The 20,189-nt window shown below is 35.7% G+C and overlaps 1 protein-coding gene across 1 annotated transcript in view; it reads right to left on the reverse strand.

Annotated features, from left to right (window-relative positions):
• ACC (Acetyl-CoA carboxylase) overlaps positions 1 to 20,189 on the reverse strand; it is a 145,526-nt gene that overhangs the window by 59,529 nt on the left and 65,808 nt on the right. The window contains 7 exon segments of the mRNA XM_074174091.1: positions 114 to 276; positions 330 to 500; positions 589 to 798; positions 6,595 to 6,797; positions 12,523 to 12,703; positions 12,945 to 13,193; positions 16,608 to 16,725. Coding sequence (XP_074030192.1) covers positions 114 to 276; positions 330 to 500; positions 589 to 798; positions 6,595 to 6,797; positions 12,523 to 12,703; positions 12,945 to 13,193; positions 16,608 to 16,725 — 1,295 coding nt within the window.

Below are 20,189 nucleotides of genomic sequence, written 5' to 3' on the forward strand. Positions count from 1 at the left end.
AGAAACCCCTGTTCTTTCTTATATTTATACTTTCTCAGCAAACACAAGTCTCAATATTACACCTTTTTCTATCAAGTGATTGAAGTAGAAAAAAATTTAAATGATTTTTTTACCTTCGTCTGGATTTTCTGAAGTTATTCTCGCAGCTATAACATGGCCCCACGGCTGGGGTTTGTGTCTGGGCTGATCAAAGTCTATCTCAGTCATTCCCCATGGGGATTCTCCATACAACAATCTGATATCTTTGATATAATGAAGAGGCAAGCCCATAGCAATCTATAAACAACTAATTATACATCTGCTAAATATTAATTAATTTACAATCAAACCTGAAGCTGGGCTGCTGGTAGGTTCACATCGGAAACCATCTCAGTACAAGGATGTTCCACCTGCAGACGGGGATTCAATTCCAAAAAGTAGTAATGCCCAGAGGGGTCATATAAATACTCCACAGTCCCTGCGGAAACATAACCCACCATTTTTGCCAGCCTAACAGCAGCCTAGGATAACAAATGAACATACTTCTACTTCGTATTCGACATTTGACAGGAAAATATGAAATAAAAAAGTTGAAAATATTTACCATACCCTTTCCATATCTTCAAAAATATCGGGTTCAGCTATAACTGCTGGAGCTTCTTCGATGATTTTTTGATGTCTCCTCTGAATTGAACAGTCACGGCCAAATAATGAAATAGCATTACCATACATATCTGCTAAAAGTTGTACTTCCAAATGTCTGGCACATTTGGCAAGTTTCATTACAAATATTGGAGATCCCGGTATTTCTGTTTGTACCTGGAGCAATATTCATCCATTTTATCAGTTAGCATTATTCATATTTCTTTTATATAGTATACAAGTCCGAACAGAAACTAGTTTTCTATTAAAAACACTTATCCCAAACCACAACAAAATATTACCGCTTGACACGAGTTTCGTTAACCAAGTTAACATCATCAGGGCCTGACAAAATTTCCTGATGCTAACTTTTTGGGTTGTTTCAAAAGTTTTGTCTGTTTTTATGAGTCTACTTTAAACTGTCATATCTCCAAATACTGTTTCGATATAAGCGCCATTTGAGTCAGTGCACTTTTGCCAGTGAAAAGATGGTAGTCGATTGACGAGAGGTCTGGGGAGTATGGTGGGTAAAGCAAAACTTCAACGCTCAATTTTCGAACGGTGATTTATGAAACTTGCGGACAGAGCGTCGTTGTGGGGCAGGATCGGATGTCTTCTGTTGACCGGTGTCGGTCTATTTCCTCACAATACGACTCTGCCCGCTTGCAGAAAGCTATAGAAAATCACATCAGCCGCTGACCACCATGGTCTATTTTGATGGGTTTTCCCCTTTAAGAAGTGCCATACCACTGTTGATGGGTCAATCTCCACCAGGGTGCTCAAATTCTCGTCCTGGATTACTGTAGGTCGACCACTTCGGGTCTTATCTCTAATTTGTAAGAACGTCATCTAACTCGGACGTAGGAGAAACAAATTGTGGAGTACCTCAAGGCTCTGTGTTAGGTCCTATACTGTTTCTGTTATACATTAATGATTTGACCAACATATCGATTACAGGAAGCTTTACCTTATTTGCTGACGACACCACATTAGTGTGGCATGACAAGGAGAAAAACAGATTGCATAACAAAATGTGCCAAGACATGAAAAAAGTAAAGAATTGGTTTGAATCGAATCTTCTATTATTGAATACTAGCAAAACAAATATATTAGCATTCAAGAGTAATATACCTGATATCCCCCTAGACAATAACACAATAAAAAAATAACTCCACTTTGAAATTTTTGGGAATTTATTTAGATCATCAACAAAAAATTGGCATCAGGATGTTTCGCACTGAGAAACATCTCAAAGGAACTGGGGTTTACTGCAGCCAAAGTAGTGTATTATGCCTTAATAGACTCTCATCTAAGGTATGGTATACCCTCTTGGGGTGTTTGCAGTAAACAACTTATGCAGTCGGTTTTTGTCTTGCAAAAAAGGGCTACTTATGTAAAGCGAAATGGCGGGATTCATGTAAACACCTTTTTCGAGAACATAGAATCCTTACAGTTATTTGAATATTTATATTGGAAACCGTGTCAATTATACATAAAAATAGGGAGAACTATGAATCTACAGCTACAGCCACATACCACACAAGGAGGTCAAATCAACTGAGTCTACCAATTCCAAAAGCATGTTTGGTTCTAAACTCGTTGATATATAATGGAATCAGGTATCAGTTTATATAATAAACTTCCCAATGAAATCAAAGAGTCTCCTTTCATCATATTTAGAAAGAAATGTACAAAACTATCAGGTGATAAAGCCTATTATGACCTACAAGAATATTTTGACGATGCCCTGTAATTTAGAATGTGATGAAACTGCGATTGAACTGTGTGTGAAACATATATTTTTATTCGTTGTCCTAGTTCTTGTCAAGTAACCTCTGCATATGTATGTACACACATCGGAAATTGGTATACTCGAAAATTGGTACACTCGACCACCCTGTAGATTTCTATGGGTTGAACAAAGCCTGCAAAAACGGTAACTAATCTTTTATCAAGTTTTTTACAAACTGTAGGTTTTCGGCTAAAATGAATAATCTGAAAGTGTCGAGTTTGTACACTCTATGCAGTTCTTGCTCAGCAATTAAACTGGAAATATTGTGCTTTAACATGGAACGCCATCACTTACCATTGGCTGAGATGAATAGAGCTGTAGGGGTTCTTCAAGGTGGCATGCGACAAAATGATGTAGCTATTCGTTTGGGGGTCTCCCGAAGTATTATCAGTCGATTGTGGCGGCGTTTCCGTGAAACTGGCAGTCCAGCCGAACAACATCCAGGGCGAAGACGCGCTACAACTGTAGTTCAAGACCGATTTTTGGTCTTAACCGCAAGAAGACAACCGACAATCACATCACCTGAGTTGGTTAACGTGTTGCAGCAGACGCACCAGGTAACCATTGGTCGTGATACTGTCAGAAATCGACTGCATGACGCAGATCTCCACAACAGAAGGCCACTTAGATGTCCACCTTTGTCGAGAGGCAATCGCGGTAGAAGATTAGAGTGGTGTCAAGAACATCAAAACTGGGATGCAAATGATTGGGCCACAGTTTTGTTTACAGACGAATCCAGATTTGGATTTCATCCAGATTCTCGTCGAGTAAGACTGTGGAGACGACCTGGAAATAATGAACGTTTGAGACACGTCCAGGAAGTCCACACATACAGAGGTGGTACACTAATGCTATGGGGCGGAATCATGATCGGCGGCAGAACCGATCTCGTTTTTCCAAATCGCTCCCTCACAGCTCGACAGTACCTCGACACCATTCTTCTACCTATCGTCCGTCCGTTTGCTGGTGCTGTTGGTGAAAACTTCCACCTAATGCACGATAATGCTCGTTCACATGTCGCGCGTCTAGTGACTGACTGGCTCACCAACGAAGGAGTTGATGTATGCCATGGCCAGCACAATCACTGGACCTGAATCCCATCGAGCATGTGTGAGACATGCTTCAACGAAGAATTACTCCGCATATGGGAAACATTCACACAACGTTTCAATTGAGAGAGCTTTTAATCGCTGAATGGGCAAATGTACCTCAACAAGACATTGACAATCTCATTTTGTCGATGCACGATAGATGTAGGGCCGTAATAAACCAGCGTGGAGGCCATACTTTGTACTGATTCCAATTTTTTTTGTATTATGATTTTTTTTCAGGGGTGCCAAAGAAGAGCCATATTTTTTTTTAGTTTTGCTTATATGCGCACTCAGTATTTTTGACCATTTAATAAATTTTGTTGTGAGTTACATTCAAGTAATAATCACCCGTCAACTTTTTTCCCTAAAGCTATCTAAAAACAAATTATTGCCATTTTTAAAAATATCCCTAGACTTTTCCGATGTGTGTATATATATATACTTTATATTTTATTTTAATCATTTATATTTTATACACTTATACTTCACATATTATACTTCATGTTTATATTGATATTTATTTATGACATTGTGTTTGTAACAAGAATTTATTCTTAAACAATAAATATATTATCAAAAAAAAATCAAATAAGACTAAAATCTCTGGAACAAAATTTCATAAACCAATGTTGAACAATGTATTCATCAACACTATCAGTCTCAAAATCCTGGTTAATTTTTCGGTCTGTTTCGGCAGTGCTTTTATTCAAAATCGCTCAACAACATCATCTATTAATATTCTGATAGGAGGGAAAAAATTAAAATTTGGAAAAAAATTAACAACATTAATGTATAGAGTACAAATTTCCTATCGATCAGTTTTACAACACAATAGAATAAATATTCATTGAAATATGGGGCTACAGACATTCAAACTGACAAAACTTTTGAAACAACTAATAGTTACAGAAATGTGCACGGAAAGATAATATTTTGTTCCACTGTGTAAAACAAGTTTTTATGTAATTCTAAAAATAGTTAGCAAAATCTATATAATTATAATAATGCATACATAATAAACTTTTTTCTCCACTCTCATGTATGAGTAAACACTATTTTAATTCTCTACAATACTTCAATGAGTATATTATTTACCTTTCATAAGAAAAGTCATTAAAAGTCGGTGTATAATTTAATAAAATATTCAAGACATGTTTGCAGGAAGTTGTTAGTTAGTAGCACACGTAAATAATCTACAATTCAAAATTGAATTATTATTTCCTTGAAATAAAGTAATCCCACGAAAAGTTTTCAATGAAATTCTAAGTGAATTCATGAACAATGAAAAGATAACTTGAAAACAAATTTGTCGAGAAATTAAAAACTAGAACAATGTTGAATGTTGGAAACCTAAAAGAAACTTTCAATCCTGCAAATAATTAGAGTTTCATAAGCAAACATCTAGACAGACACCATAATGACCCAGATTGAGAAAAACAATTGTCAAACAAACGTAGAACAATATTATTGATAGTTCAAGGTTGTCCGCTCCAAATTCTTTGAACCTTGGCTCAACGACATGAAATTTGTTGAAAAGTTTGGAGATAGGCTCAAGTAACTGATGCTTTTACAATAATAATAACAATACGACCCTCTTACGGTATTGACGAGACACTGGTGTTGCCCTACATTCCGGGGGATATTGAATACATTATGGGGAACGAGAAGTGCCGAATTTATTGGAACTATTCGTTCCCCACCCTCGTCACCTATCGTCAGAAAAGAGGAGGAAAAACGGATAAAATATCGAGATTTTCTCTTCGAACTCCACAAGACTCTATCCAGATCATTCTGTCAAGATGGCTGTTCTGATTATTGGAGTCCTTGGTGGAATGATTCCCTTTCTACTCTCAAATCTCAAAATCATACTGGCTTGCCGCATTAAAGCAGAAATATTAACCGGATAGATGCAGAAGGCTGTCATTCTTAGCTCACTGCGCTTACTCAGGGCACATAATTCTCGAACCCAATGACCGCTTACCCCACGGTGTGGGGAGTGGTCGTTGGTTGATAATGCTGGTGCGCCTACCGAATGTATCGGGGATTCAGGGGATAGTGCCTGACCAGCGCAAACTTCGCTTAAAATAATAATAATACGACTCTTTTCACCACAAAAGTACAATTAAAACAAACAAAAAGACGAAAAAGAAAACAACTTTCAGTATAAAGGTGAATAGGCGAAGTATCATCCAAGACTGTTTGCAACTCAACCTGGAATTGGCAATAATTGAACAATAACAAAGAAGTCGAGTTAACAGTGATACTGTCATGACAAGTTCAGAAAATTTATGCAACTGCTGTAGAAAATTCCTTTTTGTAATGGCAAACTCGGGAACGAACAAGAGACCAGACAGTTAAAGTAAGTCTTTAGTCTTTTTAAAAAAAAAAAAAATATTGTATAAGATCTAAGCTCATGATGTAGCTGATTGTAATGTTTAGGTGCAGCAGGTGAAGATGGAATATTTATTTGTGTTTGGGGATGATTAGAAGTGAACTGTTCGCTGTATTAAAAAAAATTATTATAGAGAATGTTCTAAGCCTCTTCAGTTGTTGTTGGTTCACAGATAGATCAAAAACACCTTCCTATTCTGGTGCAGTGGTTTTCAGTCGCAGTCACTTGAAATACATTCGCAGGCCTAGGAATCAATGCGACTGTATTTAAAGCGGAAATATGCGCTATTGAATTGTGTGCAAAGAGATTGGCTAAATCCAACCACATACACAAGTCAATAAAAATATTCTCGGACAGTCGAGTGGCGTTGGACGGCTCTTGGCTCCTACCAAGCAATGTCTAAATTGCTCGATAGGAAGACTTAACAGATTGTCTCTGGTATGGAATCCAGGCCAGGCCAGCAGCTAGGAATCCAGGCCAGGCAAGCAGCTTCATTGGACCAGAACCTGTCACTGACATCGATTTAGGCTTTGACAAATTCAATGGAGATTTGAAGGGTTCAAAGGTGTTTGCCAATTTCTATCTTCAAAAATTTGATAATGACTATTTCATATGAACCGACAATTTGAACACTCTCATTAAAAACTATTTGAACAATGAACTTGCGAGAATATTTATTCTATCTTAAGTTTAATCACCTGTCTGAAAGCAGTTGGAAAATCATCAGGGTTTTCTACTTTTCTGATTCCTTTTCCGCCACCACCTTCAGAAGCCTTTATCATCACAGGAAAACCGATTTTGTGAGCTGCTGCTAAACCTTCCTCTGGTGTATTAACACAACCTTTTGCAAAAAGTTCTGATGATATTTTGATTTTCTTCCCGCTGTATTGGGCAGTTAACCCTAAAAATAAAAAAGAGTTCTTTTAATTATAATATGAAAGTTACGAATTAATTCAGGCTACATTGAAAGCTGAAGAGGCACATCTAAAATAGGTTATTATAATCTATGTTTATCATGTAAATCTCTACAAAAAAATATTTTCTCAATAGGCATAGTAATTGTTTCTCATATATTCGGCTTTCGAATCAAGAGAATCATATGTTTTACGAAAATTACAATATTCTGCTACTACATACATAGGCTACTATTAAACTATTAGGTTGTTTCAAAAGTATCGTACGCTTAAATGTCATGTGTTTTGTAGCTCCCTATTTCAATAAATATTTATTCTACTCTTTGTGATCGATAGAAAATTTTGTGCTCTAAATATTGATGGTGTTCATTTCATCCAAATTATAATTTTTTGCCTCTATTCAGCGTGTTGTCAAGCGATATTTAGGCACATTTTCTTTACAAATACAAGCAACCTCAGAACCATCCTTCACATGACTATAGAACTAGAAGTGCTGAAAATCATCACTCAAGAATTTACAACTGCAACAAAAATATAGTTCACCGATTTTCAATACATATTTCACCTAAAGCAGGGGTCGGCAAGTAGGTTTGAGTGGGGTCCGGATACTCTGTGGGAAAATTTTAACGAGGTCCAGAAAAAACAACTGACAATAATTAGGTGCTACTTATGTATTATTTTGGTTTACAGCAAATTCAAGTGCGTCTTCTAGGTGGGCGTCCGTTAGTCTCAAACGATTTCAAAAACTGCACTTTTGAGAAAGATGTTTCACATATGTATGTTGAACAAAACATAGTGGCCAGATTTATAGCTAGTTTCTTGCAATTTTCATGTTTGGTCCAAATTCTTCAGTGGATACCGTTTTATACATTTGCAAAGACACATCTTCTTGCCAATCAATTATCTCTATTTGAAGTGATCTGTGCATTCTGCCGCAACATTAACTAATTTGTATAACTAAATAAGAAAGGAAGTTGGTCAGACATTAATAATTTCAGACCAATTAGTCTTTTGACATGTATATCAAAACTATTCGAAAACGCAATGGCCATAAGACAAACATTTTTCTTCTCAAACTTTAATATGTTTTCTAGTTACCAACACGCCTATTTGAAAAAGAAAATCCATTGAGATAGCTCTTGTTAATTTTAGTAATGAAATTCTGGAAGCAATGGAAAGAGGGGATCTATCCTGTGGGATTTTCATGGACTTATCTGAAGCCATTGATTGTATATCTCAGGGGTCTCCAAACTTTGAAGCCTTCGGGCCATAATGATTTTTTCAGTTAGTTCCAAGAGCCAATTTCTGCCCTTAACTATATTTCTAGACTATGATAGTCGCAAAGTGCGTGACCTAAGCAAACTTACGCTTTTTTTGCATTTCAATTATTATTGTGTATTGTGACGCTTAAAGACATCTAGTGGCGAGTAGTGGTACTATGTACTATCTTTTTCAGCTACCCGCTAGGTGTAATTAAATATTTGGAATTACCGCGTTCGAGAAAGTTCTGGTTCTAGCTAGTGTATTCCGATCACCTCGAGATGGCAGTATAAATTGTATATAAAAAGGCAAGCGGCGCAACTGCGAGTTAGTCTGCGTAGGAAAGGCGAAGGAAGCGAAACTGTCTATTGTGAAATAAAGTAACACCCGTCAATAAAAGTATTTTGATTTTACTTATTGTTTTTATGTGTGATTTGTTACTATGGAAAAGAAGCGAAAAATCGACAGTGAATGCAGAATCTTCCAAGAAAAATGGAACTTTCAGTATTTTGTGATTGAGTCCAGTAATGAGGCGCTATGTTCAATTTGTATTGAAACCACAGCTGTTCTCAAATACTATAACATTAAATGACACTATGAATCGAAACATCTTCAAAGTTACTCCAAGTATACAGGAAGTTTGCGGAAGGAAAAATTTGAAGCTTTGAAACGCGGACTCAAATCGCAGCAATCTTCGTTTACCAAAGCGAATACTGAACAAGAGTCTGCAACTCGCGCCAGCTTTCGTGTGGCTCTTGAAATCGGAAAACGTGGCAAACCATTCACCGATGGAGAAATGATAAAAGAATACTTGATTGCAGAAGCCGAAGAAATATGCCCCGAAAAGGTAAATTTATTCAAAAGTGTCAGTTTGTCAGCAAACACCGTGGCTCGGAGGGTGCAAGACATCGCAGAAAATATATCATCTCAATTGTCTGACAAAAATGGACATCATGAGTAGTTTTCTCTAGCATTGGATGAGTCAACGGATGTGTCAGATACTGCTCAGGTGTTGATTGTTATTCGCGGAGTAGATAAAAGCTATGAAGTGTATGAAGAACTTCTTGATATTGATAGTATTCACGACACGATAACTGGGGCAGATATTTTAAGGGAGTTGAAAATGGCATTAATAAAAAGAATCTTCGATGGAGAAATTTGAAATCTATAACAACTGATGGAGGCATGAAAATGTATGGTATTCATCAACAGTCCTTGTACGGAAAATGTTTGGATATGTCTGAAGTTCTAAAACCAGTCATATCAGTTGTTAACTTCATCAGATCCACTGGGCTGAGTTACCGACAATTCCGCGAGTTTGTTCAACAGATTGGAGAAAATGATTTACCATATCATACTGCCGTACGCTGGCTTAGTTGCGAAAAAGTCCTTAAGCGCTTTTTTGAACTTCGAGCAGAGATCGAAATTTTTTTAATGAGAAGCAGCGCCCTTTTGCCGATTTAGAAAATAGTGAATGGATGTGAAAGTTAGCCTTCTATGTCGATTTGACAAATCATATGAACGAACTGAATTTGAGATTGCAAGGAGAAAATCAGCTTCTCCCTGATTTATACACCAATATCAAATCCTTCAGGCAGAAAATAATACTATTTCAATCGCAATTATGTAAAAAATGTTTCACACATTTTGAAACATGTGAAATATTCAGCCACACTACAGAGACTGAATTTGCCGTCAATTTTGCAATCGGTGCAGTGATATGCTTAAGAACAAATATCAAAATTCATCTTTGTTGAAATTTTATAAAAGTCTTCTGGAACAATTTGATAATTTGCATAAATTTGCTTGTGGGTTGTTTTCTGTTTTTGGTACTACTTACTTGTGTGAGAAAACGTTTTCCAAGATAAAGTACACAAAGAATGTTTACACATTACAATTAACCGATGAGCATCTTAAATCTCTTTTAATAATTGGTACAAGTAAAATTGATCCACAACTACAAAGTATTGTCGGTGGAAAATCACAATTACATAAATCTCATTAGTGTTTTTGTTTTACTGTGATTCGTTTCAATTATTTGTTAGTTATTAATTTGCTTAAACTTAGATACTTAAGTTAAGTTTTCTTTGTCATCATTTCTGTCGTTAAGTTTTACCTTGCAAGTAAATAAAACCGAGTAATTGTCATTCTGTGTTTTCTTCTTCAACTTATCACAGCAATAGTAACAACAATTAGGTAATCATTTCAGCTACGGCCCGCCGGATTTGGCCCGCGGGCCGTAGTTTGGAGACCCCTGGTATAGATCATGATCTTCTACTAGGCAAACTTTACAAATATGGAATTCGAGGGAACTCTTATGACTAGTTCAAGTCAAGTTCAAGTCCACAGGGAGTATATTGGGCCCAATACTCTTCATTATAAACATGGTGGTAAATACAAATTCCGCTCACATAGTTAATTATGCTGATGATACTAACCTATTGTTGACAGGCTTACCACACATAATAAAACATGGTAGAATTGGAATAGAAAGGACAAAAAACTTTTTTTCTGGAAGATAAATTGATTTTAAATGATGAAAAAACAGATTGCGTCATGTTCAAAATTGACAACACCATGGAGACCCCGAAAAGCATCACTTTCAATGATTTTAGAGTGACCTGCAACACTTTTGTGAAGTTTTTGGGTATATATATATATATATATATATATATATATATATATATATATATACTTGTAAAACAGGTTAACTAGGCAATTTATTGAAAATAAGTACTAAGTTGAATTATATGTGACTCAAGAATATTATTTTAATTAATAAAGGTATAGTATACCTTATCTACGTATTAATTTATACTTGGTATACAACACATTACAATATCTGGCGGTCCGAGGTTCGACCTACCGCGGTCCGCCTGTTGCTGACCGTTAACCTAAAGCCTTCAACTTTCTTTCTAGTATAAAAGAGATAAAAACTTTCAAGAAATTTAGTGTTCTATCAAAAAACAAAATTTTACTTAATCATCACACTTTTCTGAAAATACTGAATAAATAAATTATTGCAACATTTACATTCTTCACCGACTTACGCATATGAAGTTATGTATTAATATTAATACTAAGCCATTATATTATCTGAGATAAGACTAATTTGAAATCTGCGTATATGATAGGAGTTGCACCATACAAGTGTTCAATCACTTAGGTGCCAATACTCTATCATCGCTTCACTAAGATAATCCGAGAATTATTAGAATATAAAAAAAAATGTTTAAAATATGTTTTTCCGTTAACCAGCTATCGCACCCCTACGGACAACAACCCTCAGAAGTCGAAACTTGTGCGAGCAAAGGACTTACGAGGTCTTACTTTTTAACGTGTGACTCCTGACACGGGTTGGATGATAGCAAGTGAAAATCGATCGTTCAGCCTGCGGCTTGAACCACCGACTAACACGGCGGTCGGACTAACAGGCATTTGGCAATGAACGCACTGTTTGGCGTTGGTTTGCGGTATTTAGTTCCGGAGATTTTAGTCCCGAAGATGTGCCCCGAAGTGGTCGACCTACAGTATTTCAGAACGAGGATTTGAGAACCTGGTGGACCCTGTCCCATCACAAGCGGTGCTTGGGATGGCGGAAGAACTGGGCGTCAGTTCCCATGCGGTTTTTGATCATTTAAAATATATTGCAAAGGTCAAAAAGCTCGAAAAGTGGGTGCCCCACGATTTGAACGATCGACAGAAATTCTCACGATTCAAGGTCTGCTCTTCTTTGCTTTTACGCAACCAAAACGATCCATTTTTGGATCGGATGAAAAGTAGGTTCTGTACGACAACAGGAGAGGTTCATGACAGTGGTTGTACACCGATGAGCCATCCAGGCACTTTCCGAAGACGAAAACCAACAAAAAAGACCGTGGTTCGTAGTAGTGTTGTAAATCATGCTCAAAAGAAAATAACGACGGCCGCCACTGGTAGCCATAAACCAATGGTGACGTAGCTAAGAGCGCGCGAATGTGCGATGATTTCCCGCCACTCGAGAAGCAGCGAGAATAATACTACCGACTTCGACAGAACTTCGGCGAAGTTTTTACGGCATTGGATTATGATATTTAAACGCTGGCTGCAAGTATATGGACGTTACAGTGCGGTATGCGAAGTGATCTAGTAAGGCGATAAACATTCAAATAATAGTTGAAGTTTTAGTTGAAGTGTTTGTTGTATTGAAAGTGAAATAAAGTTAAGTTTGATTATTCAGTGTAGTCAATTATTGGTCAATAAATGCCACATGTTCCGAAAATTGCGTAAGTAGAAGCTGGCAGATAACAGGCCTCCCGATTATAATATATTAAAGCACTTTAATAACTTTCCCACCGGTAGAACCTTCGCCAAGGTCACGACCACAAAAAACGGCCTTTATCGACTTCTCGACTCTTCGAATCTCGAGTACAAAAAACTTTTGAAACAACCAAATCATTTTCGAACACTTACCAGAACCTGACCATGGTAATGTAGGTACTTCAGCAGTTTGTGCAACAAGAGAGGAAGCAATTTTATCTCCCAGAGCCCACATAGCTTTTTCATTGGGACCAATGAACGATATGTTATTCTTGTGTAATAACTCTGGTAGTTTTGGGTTTTCAGATGCATGACCCCATCCTGCCCAAACAGCCTAAAAGTAACCTATATTTCAAAACGTGAAATAAAGAAAGCACAAAGCACTTGCTGAAAGCAGTGCATTGACAATAATGAAAAGAAATAGTGAAGTATCTCATATTCAGCTTCAAAATTTTTAAAACGACTTTAGGTGGAGCTAGTGAAATTATTATACCATTTCCTCGTAATTTGACGAAAGAACTAAGAATAATTATAAGTAATTCAAAACGCATTCCATGAAATTCATATCCACTCACTTGTACTTGACATCTAACTGCAATGTTCACAATGAGTTCTACGTTGGCATAATTATTGTTGTTGGTGCCACCAGGTACAGGAACATAATGGTCCGCCATTTTTATATACTCGGCATTCGCTTTCAGATCTTCTGGAGTGACCATGACCACGAATCTTACCACCCTCTCGTTTTTGAACATCTCGTAGCACCATCTACGCACTGACCTCATACATTTCACTGCTGCTATACCGTTATTTGCTATGAGAACCTGGAGAAACAGATTGCTTTTGGAAAGAATTATAAACTAAGTATCTATATATATAAAGTTGAGAATCTTAACGACTGGAGAAATGTACAGTAAAATAAATTAACGGGGTCTCTCAGTCAAAAAATAAAAAATCTAAACTCTACTCTACTTTTCCAAGCTTTCATTTCTAATGGGAAGCCTCTACAGGGCAGTAAAAATGAGTGAAAAACAAAAATTGAACCTATAAATTGACGAAAGAAAGTTAAACATGTATGGATTTTTTCTTATGTTCAATTCATTGTTTTTCACTAATTTTTACTGCCCTGAAGAAGCTTGCCATTAGAACCGAAAGCTTGTCAAAGACAGGAGAGTTTTGATTTTTTGACTGAGAGACCCCATTAATTCATTTTACTATATAAAGATAAATATATAAGTACCATTCTGATCATTCCCATATTGATTTCAATTTAAGAGCCACCGGTAGACAGCTGTTTCAGCCTATTGGACATCGTCAGTACCGGTCAGGCGGTCATCGATTGAAGACAAAATGTGAAAAACCAGAAAAGTACTCGATAAAAATAGCTGCGTAAACGCAGGCGAAACATGAGTGGAACCACCTATTGGCGTAACACCCAAGTCAACTTGCCAAGTTTTTTATGTCAGTGTTGGTGGTTTGACCAATCAACCGACAACTGCGGTGGCAGAAATTTGGGAAGCTAACCTGAAATGTCATCGAAAAACGAATCCACATGTTTCTATAAATGATATGAAATCGAGAAAGGGTAATGCAGACAAGCTGCTGGAAAACTCTTTGCTAGTTTGTCAAGCTTTCGGAAATATTTATTTCCTTCTTCAGGACAACTGAAAAGATGATCGTAAAAATTAAAACGTTACAGATATAACTTACTCAACATGAGATTAATATAAAAAATTTGCAGCAAATCGAACGATAAATAATTTGAAAGTTAATTTTGACATGAATCAATAAATGACAATTATTTGTTGATAACATAAAAATAATAATTTGTTTTACAATCAGTCAGTTACGTACATTTTTATGTTATCAACAAATAATTGTCATTTATTGATTCATGTCAAAATTAACTTTCAAGCTTCCCTGAAGCTTCTTCAGGGCAGTAAAAATGAGTGAAAAACAATAAATTGAAGATAGAATTGACATAAAAGTTAACATGTATACGATTTTTTTTTTTGTATACATGTTAACTTTTATGTCAATTCTATCTTCAATTTATTGTTTTTCACTCATTTTTACTGCCCTGAAGAAGCTTCCCATTAGAAGCGAAAGCTTGGCAAAGTAAAGCAGAGTTTGATTTTTGATTTTTTGACTGAGAGACCCTGGTAATCCATTTTACCATATATATATATATATATATATATATATTACAATGTAGGTTTTCACGGATGGTAGAATATGATGTGTTGTTTTTCTGGGTGTTCATCCGTTGTGTACTATTCGATAGTCGACGTTTCGCCATCATCTCAGATGGCATTATCAAGACGAGTTACTGCTTCGCTTCGAGAGGTGTAACTCGAAGCGAAGCAGTAACTCGTCTTGATAATGCCATCTGAGATGATGGCGAAACGTCGACTATCGAATAGTACACAACGGATGAACACCCGGAAAAACAACACATCATATATATACAGGGTGTCCCTGAACTTCCTCTTTTCCTCTCGGGAATGTATAGATGGGGTCAAAATATCACCAGTACTTCATATAACTTTTTTTCCTAAAAGTCTTCGTTACCAAGTTACGGGCCCTCGAAGTTACAAAATGAAAAATGTTTTTCTTTGATAACTTTTCAAGTGAATATTCAAAATCATCCAAATTTTGGTAATTGACTAAACAAATGAATTCCGTCGATGAGCTTTCATGCAGGAGTCAGTTGTTTTGCTACAAAGTCAGGAACGGACTACCCCCGACGGTCCACACCCCAAAACTTTGAAATGACAGATATTTTTCAATATTTTTCAACAAAATAAGGTTACTTGGACAATTTCATGAATAAAAGTACTCGTGTGGAAAGTCGATCGGAGCAACGAGTCTTGATAAAAATGTAGTTCTACTCGACGACATCAAACCCGCTCGTCCACCATTATTTGAAATGAATAATTACCAAAATTTGGATGATTTTGAATATTCACTTGAAAAGTTATCAAAGAAAAACATTTTTCATTTTGTAACTTCGAGGGCCCGTTACTTGGTAACGAAGGATTTTAGGAAAAAAAGTTATATGAAGTACTGGTGATATTTTGACCCCATCTATACATTCCCATATATATATATATATATATATATATATATATATATATATATATATATATATATATATATATAACGTTTATTCACATTTATTTTTTTCTCACATGGTCTTTTACCTTAATCTAAAACAATTAGTAAATAAACAAAGATAAATCCAATTCAAGACCTTGTGGTCGCGCATGGGTCATCATATTTCATAACTTTGAAAACTAATTTATCTATTTTGATGTTTTATGTTGAGAAGTGGCATGGAAAAGAAAAGTTGTAAATGTATAAATATCACAACATACTTGAATGAAACATTATAAAATATGTATACAATAAAATTATAAAAGATATAAATGAAAATTATATAAAGATATCAATGTAAAATAACTAAAACTAATTATATATATTTTTAAAAAACAGCTAGGAGTTAATTCTCTATAATTGATTGGAATATGAATTATATAAATTTCAAATTTGATATTTTTATAGATTTTTGCAGTAGATTTGAAGTTCGGTACTCCCAGTTGCCTGCGACATCTTCTAAAAATGATCAAAATCTAAAGAAAAATATATAAAGCTGACACCATTTCAAAATTATTAATAAAAATACCCGTTTTCTCAATTTATCTTTATTTATTATTGAGGTACTGTGGTTTAGCTTTCTTCTTTTCTTTGGAAAATTCCCACTTTTTTTGTATCAACTGCAAAAATTAATCTCTCCTAAAAATAGATCCCTTTCAATAGAAATAAATCTCTAATGTCAATTATCTGTAATTTGAATTTGATAAATGGAATCATATTTCGATGTTCAAGAAAGGAAAGTTCTATGGGTTACTAACAATTGACTGGGTAATTTATTGTTACTAGTATTGAAAACTTGAAAAATCTCCAAATGACTCATTGTGGTAGGCCAGGCTTCAATTCATATAATATACCCAAAAAAAGCTGAGTACATCCTTAGCTTTGAAATATTGAATGATGATCATCCCAAATGCAATTATGGATGTTGGAGTTATTAAAAATTACCTAAATTTTTATTTAAAATTTTCTTTTTGGTTTGTCTTATTATTTTAACAATCTTCAAAAATAACTTCCCTGCTGTATGTAGATGTACGTTTGAAAAAATTATTATCTGACATGAAAAAAATATCTCCCAATCCTACCTTGTTGATAACTTTTGTTCCGTTGAATCTTTTGACAAATTCTTCGGGCGTGGCTACTGTGAATGTCTTTTCTTCCAGACGGTTATGTATCATAACGGTTCCCTGGGACATGCTAGGCCTGAAAATTGTAACAAGAGTAAGTAAACGGCCGATTTCATAAATGTTTCATAGCATGTACTGTCCCGACCATCAACGACACCTATCGTGATGTAAATGTAACTAGTAGGCAAAATGATGGATGCTTCTGGAAGAAACGGACGAACACCAATGAAGCAAGGAGAAAAGAACAAATTTAGTAGTTGTTTACAGCTGATTCTCGGCCTCCCCCCACCACTATGACGTATTAATTGCTTTTTTTATTGGTTGTTGTTTGGTGAAGTTTTTTTGTTGTGCAGTGAAGTCAAGGCATTGTGACCTTGAAGTGTCTGGTGCATGGATCGTTCAGATTTTTTTTTTCATATGAGATTTTGTGTGTTTATGTGTGTGTGTAGGAGAATGCACGGTACAGGGTTTCATCATGTGCTTGTTTGTCTATGTACAAACATACGTCTGCATACTTCGAAGATCCTCCAAGTAATAAATGCTCCATCGGTGTTAGGGCACCAAGTTAGTAGTGGAGTGACGTCACAGCAATAACCGTTCAACGGCTAGAGAGCGACATGTTCACTCCACGACGTGTGGCAGAGTAATGCGTATTCATCGGTCTGCCCTCACCTCTCCTGAAGCGATGAAGGTTCGCTCTAGCCCCGCTATCGATGGTGACACAACGGCAGCCGAGGACTGTTTGCCTAGCGTCTACCCTCTCCGAGACCGCAACGACCACTGCTTGCTCGTACCGGCAACTGTTATCGCATCAAGTTGGGAGATGGGCTTGGCTGTGACGTCAGGCATCTCTAGTGGATAGCAACTAGCAATGTGAATCTTTCACGGTTTCATGGTGGGGGTGACTCACACTGTTTAATATAAAAGAAATGCCTGGCACACTATGAAATCAGTAGACGAATATATCTGCAGCAGTTAGCAATTGGTAGAGTGTTATTCAGTTCGTAATAGAAGGAAGACGGTGAGTGTATTTGTCTGTTGGAAATTGTTTATATTTTCATATATATTTTCATCATGTCCGTTTCAAAAGTAGACTTGAATAAAATTAATAATTTGATTGTACAGGAGGTTGAAATACTAGAGCAAAAGGCCTTATCATCATTGCCAATTGATGAAGTGTACATAATTAAAAATATGTCAACTTATTCTACACGATTTGGTAAATCAATTTTATTAACTTTGCAAGATGTGAGCAATGATAAATTATTTAAAACATGGCTACCAAAACGTATTTCGTTGCAATTCAGTGATGACGATATATCTTGTATCAACTCATCAGGTGGTAAATATACGATGATGTATTTAGGACAGAGCCAACAAAGTTTTGCTGGCATGAAAACGCGATCTCTAGTCAAATTCAATATGATTGAATAATAGTAATAATTTATAGTGAATTTCTTTAGGTCATAGCTTACAAAGTTATTTTTTGGTGTGAAAACGATAACTCTAGTCAAATTCAATATGATTGAATAATAATAGTAATTATAATGAATTTCTTATTGTTTTATTAATATTCATATATTAGATGATAATTATATGGAAATATAAACATTACTAACTTAGTTGAATACACTCACTTTGTAACTACAAGTAAAATGGGAATGTGAGTATTATATCACTGAAAAATTGGAGGTTGCTTATTGTTTTTTTTTTGTTCGATTTCAGTTCCACCATTTAAAGATGTGGATGCAGTACGCAAGTCAAGATTGGGTCGATATTGTAGATCTCAAATCATCGGTTCAACATTTGTCGTCTAAATTGAAGGTGTTGGGTGATGGAGCCGAACATGCAAGCGTTTATGATATGAGTGTATGCTATGATGAAAAACAAATCGAATTATGCCTTCGTGATGCTGAGAACTATTGGAGTGGTGCAGAAGTTTGCAACAAATTTTTGGATAATGAATTGGAATTGTGGCAACTTTGTGAGGTTATGATTGAACTGAACCTAAGAAGATTCCTGTATAGCCTCCAACCATACTTGCCAGAATGGATTATTCATCACTTTGAATTGAATGATGAAAATCGAGAGGAAATTGAAGATGGTCGCGAAAATGATGATTATGAGGAAGAAGTTATTTTAGATAGTCTGTATGTTCCTGTGAATCATAAATAATGTCAAATAAAAAACTTTGTATTATTTTCATGTTTTATTTATTTAAATCTGATGAAATACAATAGAAAATGATTACAAAACAATAAATATGATATAAAATACAATACATGATATAAGTCAGTTACAAATAAAAAAAAAAAGATCATAAAACAGTACATGATAGAGTGAAAAAAAAAGTGTCAATATCTGCTATGAACTGAACCATCCAATGCATTGTATGTTAAAACTGTATCATGCAAAATTAATGCATATACTTTAGTGTTGTCTGGAAACTTGGTCTTCCTCGTCTCAAACTCAATCTTTATATCAATAGTTGATGATTTTGTTGCATTCGGTTGATGGGAACAATCGATGACGAATAGTGGATTCTCTCTAAATTGTCCAATGTCCATCAGAGGTTCACTCATATCTTTATCATAATAACTTCGCTGGAAACTCTCAAAAGCATAATAAGCAGGAGCATCAAGTTTTTTATCGAAATTCAAATTCCAACGCTCATATGGATAAACTTCAGAATTCAAGTATACTCGAATACTATTGATATCAGCAGTTGTGAATTTTGTAATATCTTGTGTTCTATCTTCAGATGTGGTAGTACTTTGGAATGCGATGATGACAAAACGAGGAGTTTCCAATGCGTTAGTTGTTTTGATGGCCCATATGTCTGAAGAAGTCCCACGTAATGATGGTAGTTCATAGAGGTCCCACATACGATACGCCAACTTGATTTTGGCATTCAGACCGCTTTTGTTTATTCTACTCAAAAGTTTGAGCTTGTGTTTATCATCTGGTACAATATGCCTTATTTTCCATTCGATTTTATTTATTTCCAAATCAGCATCAACCTCACCTATATATGAGTTTTTGAATGATCGAGCGATAATCAAAATCAATTCCTGTTTGGCATTCAAGATACTTTTGTTGTAATCTTCAGCAAAACCCATCAAATATTTCAGTGGTAGTTTTCCACTAAAAACATGACTGTTTGTATCCAAGATATCTTGCTTCAATTGTGAAAGTCCCCAACCAGATGTCAATAATGTGTTAGCATGAGATTGTCCAAATGATATCATGGTTTTCATTGTAGATGTTATCCCAGGTTTTCTAACAACAGCCACTTGTTCACCTCCCATTTCATAACGAATTTCGTCAAAGAGAAATGCAATTGCATTATTCGAGAGATAGCATGTTTTCGCTACATCTTTGGGGGTGAATTTACCTTCTATGTAAATGAAGCTCTCGGCAATATCTAGTATAACATCTTGATTATTGATTGCAATTCTGATTTCATCCGAATTCCTGAATAGCGGTGATCCATAGGGCTTATATGTGTGCTCATGTAAACTTATGAGAGAATGATCGAGC

Source organism: Leptinotarsa decemlineata, unplaced genomic scaffold, assembly GCF_025532065.1.
Source record: "Leptinotarsa decemlineata unplaced genomic scaffold, Ldec_3_MD MMD2_tig00000505_RagTag_RagTag, whole genome shotgun sequence".
NCBI classification, from domain to species: domain Eukaryota; kingdom Metazoa; phylum Arthropoda; class Insecta; order Coleoptera; family Chrysomelidae; genus Leptinotarsa; species Leptinotarsa decemlineata.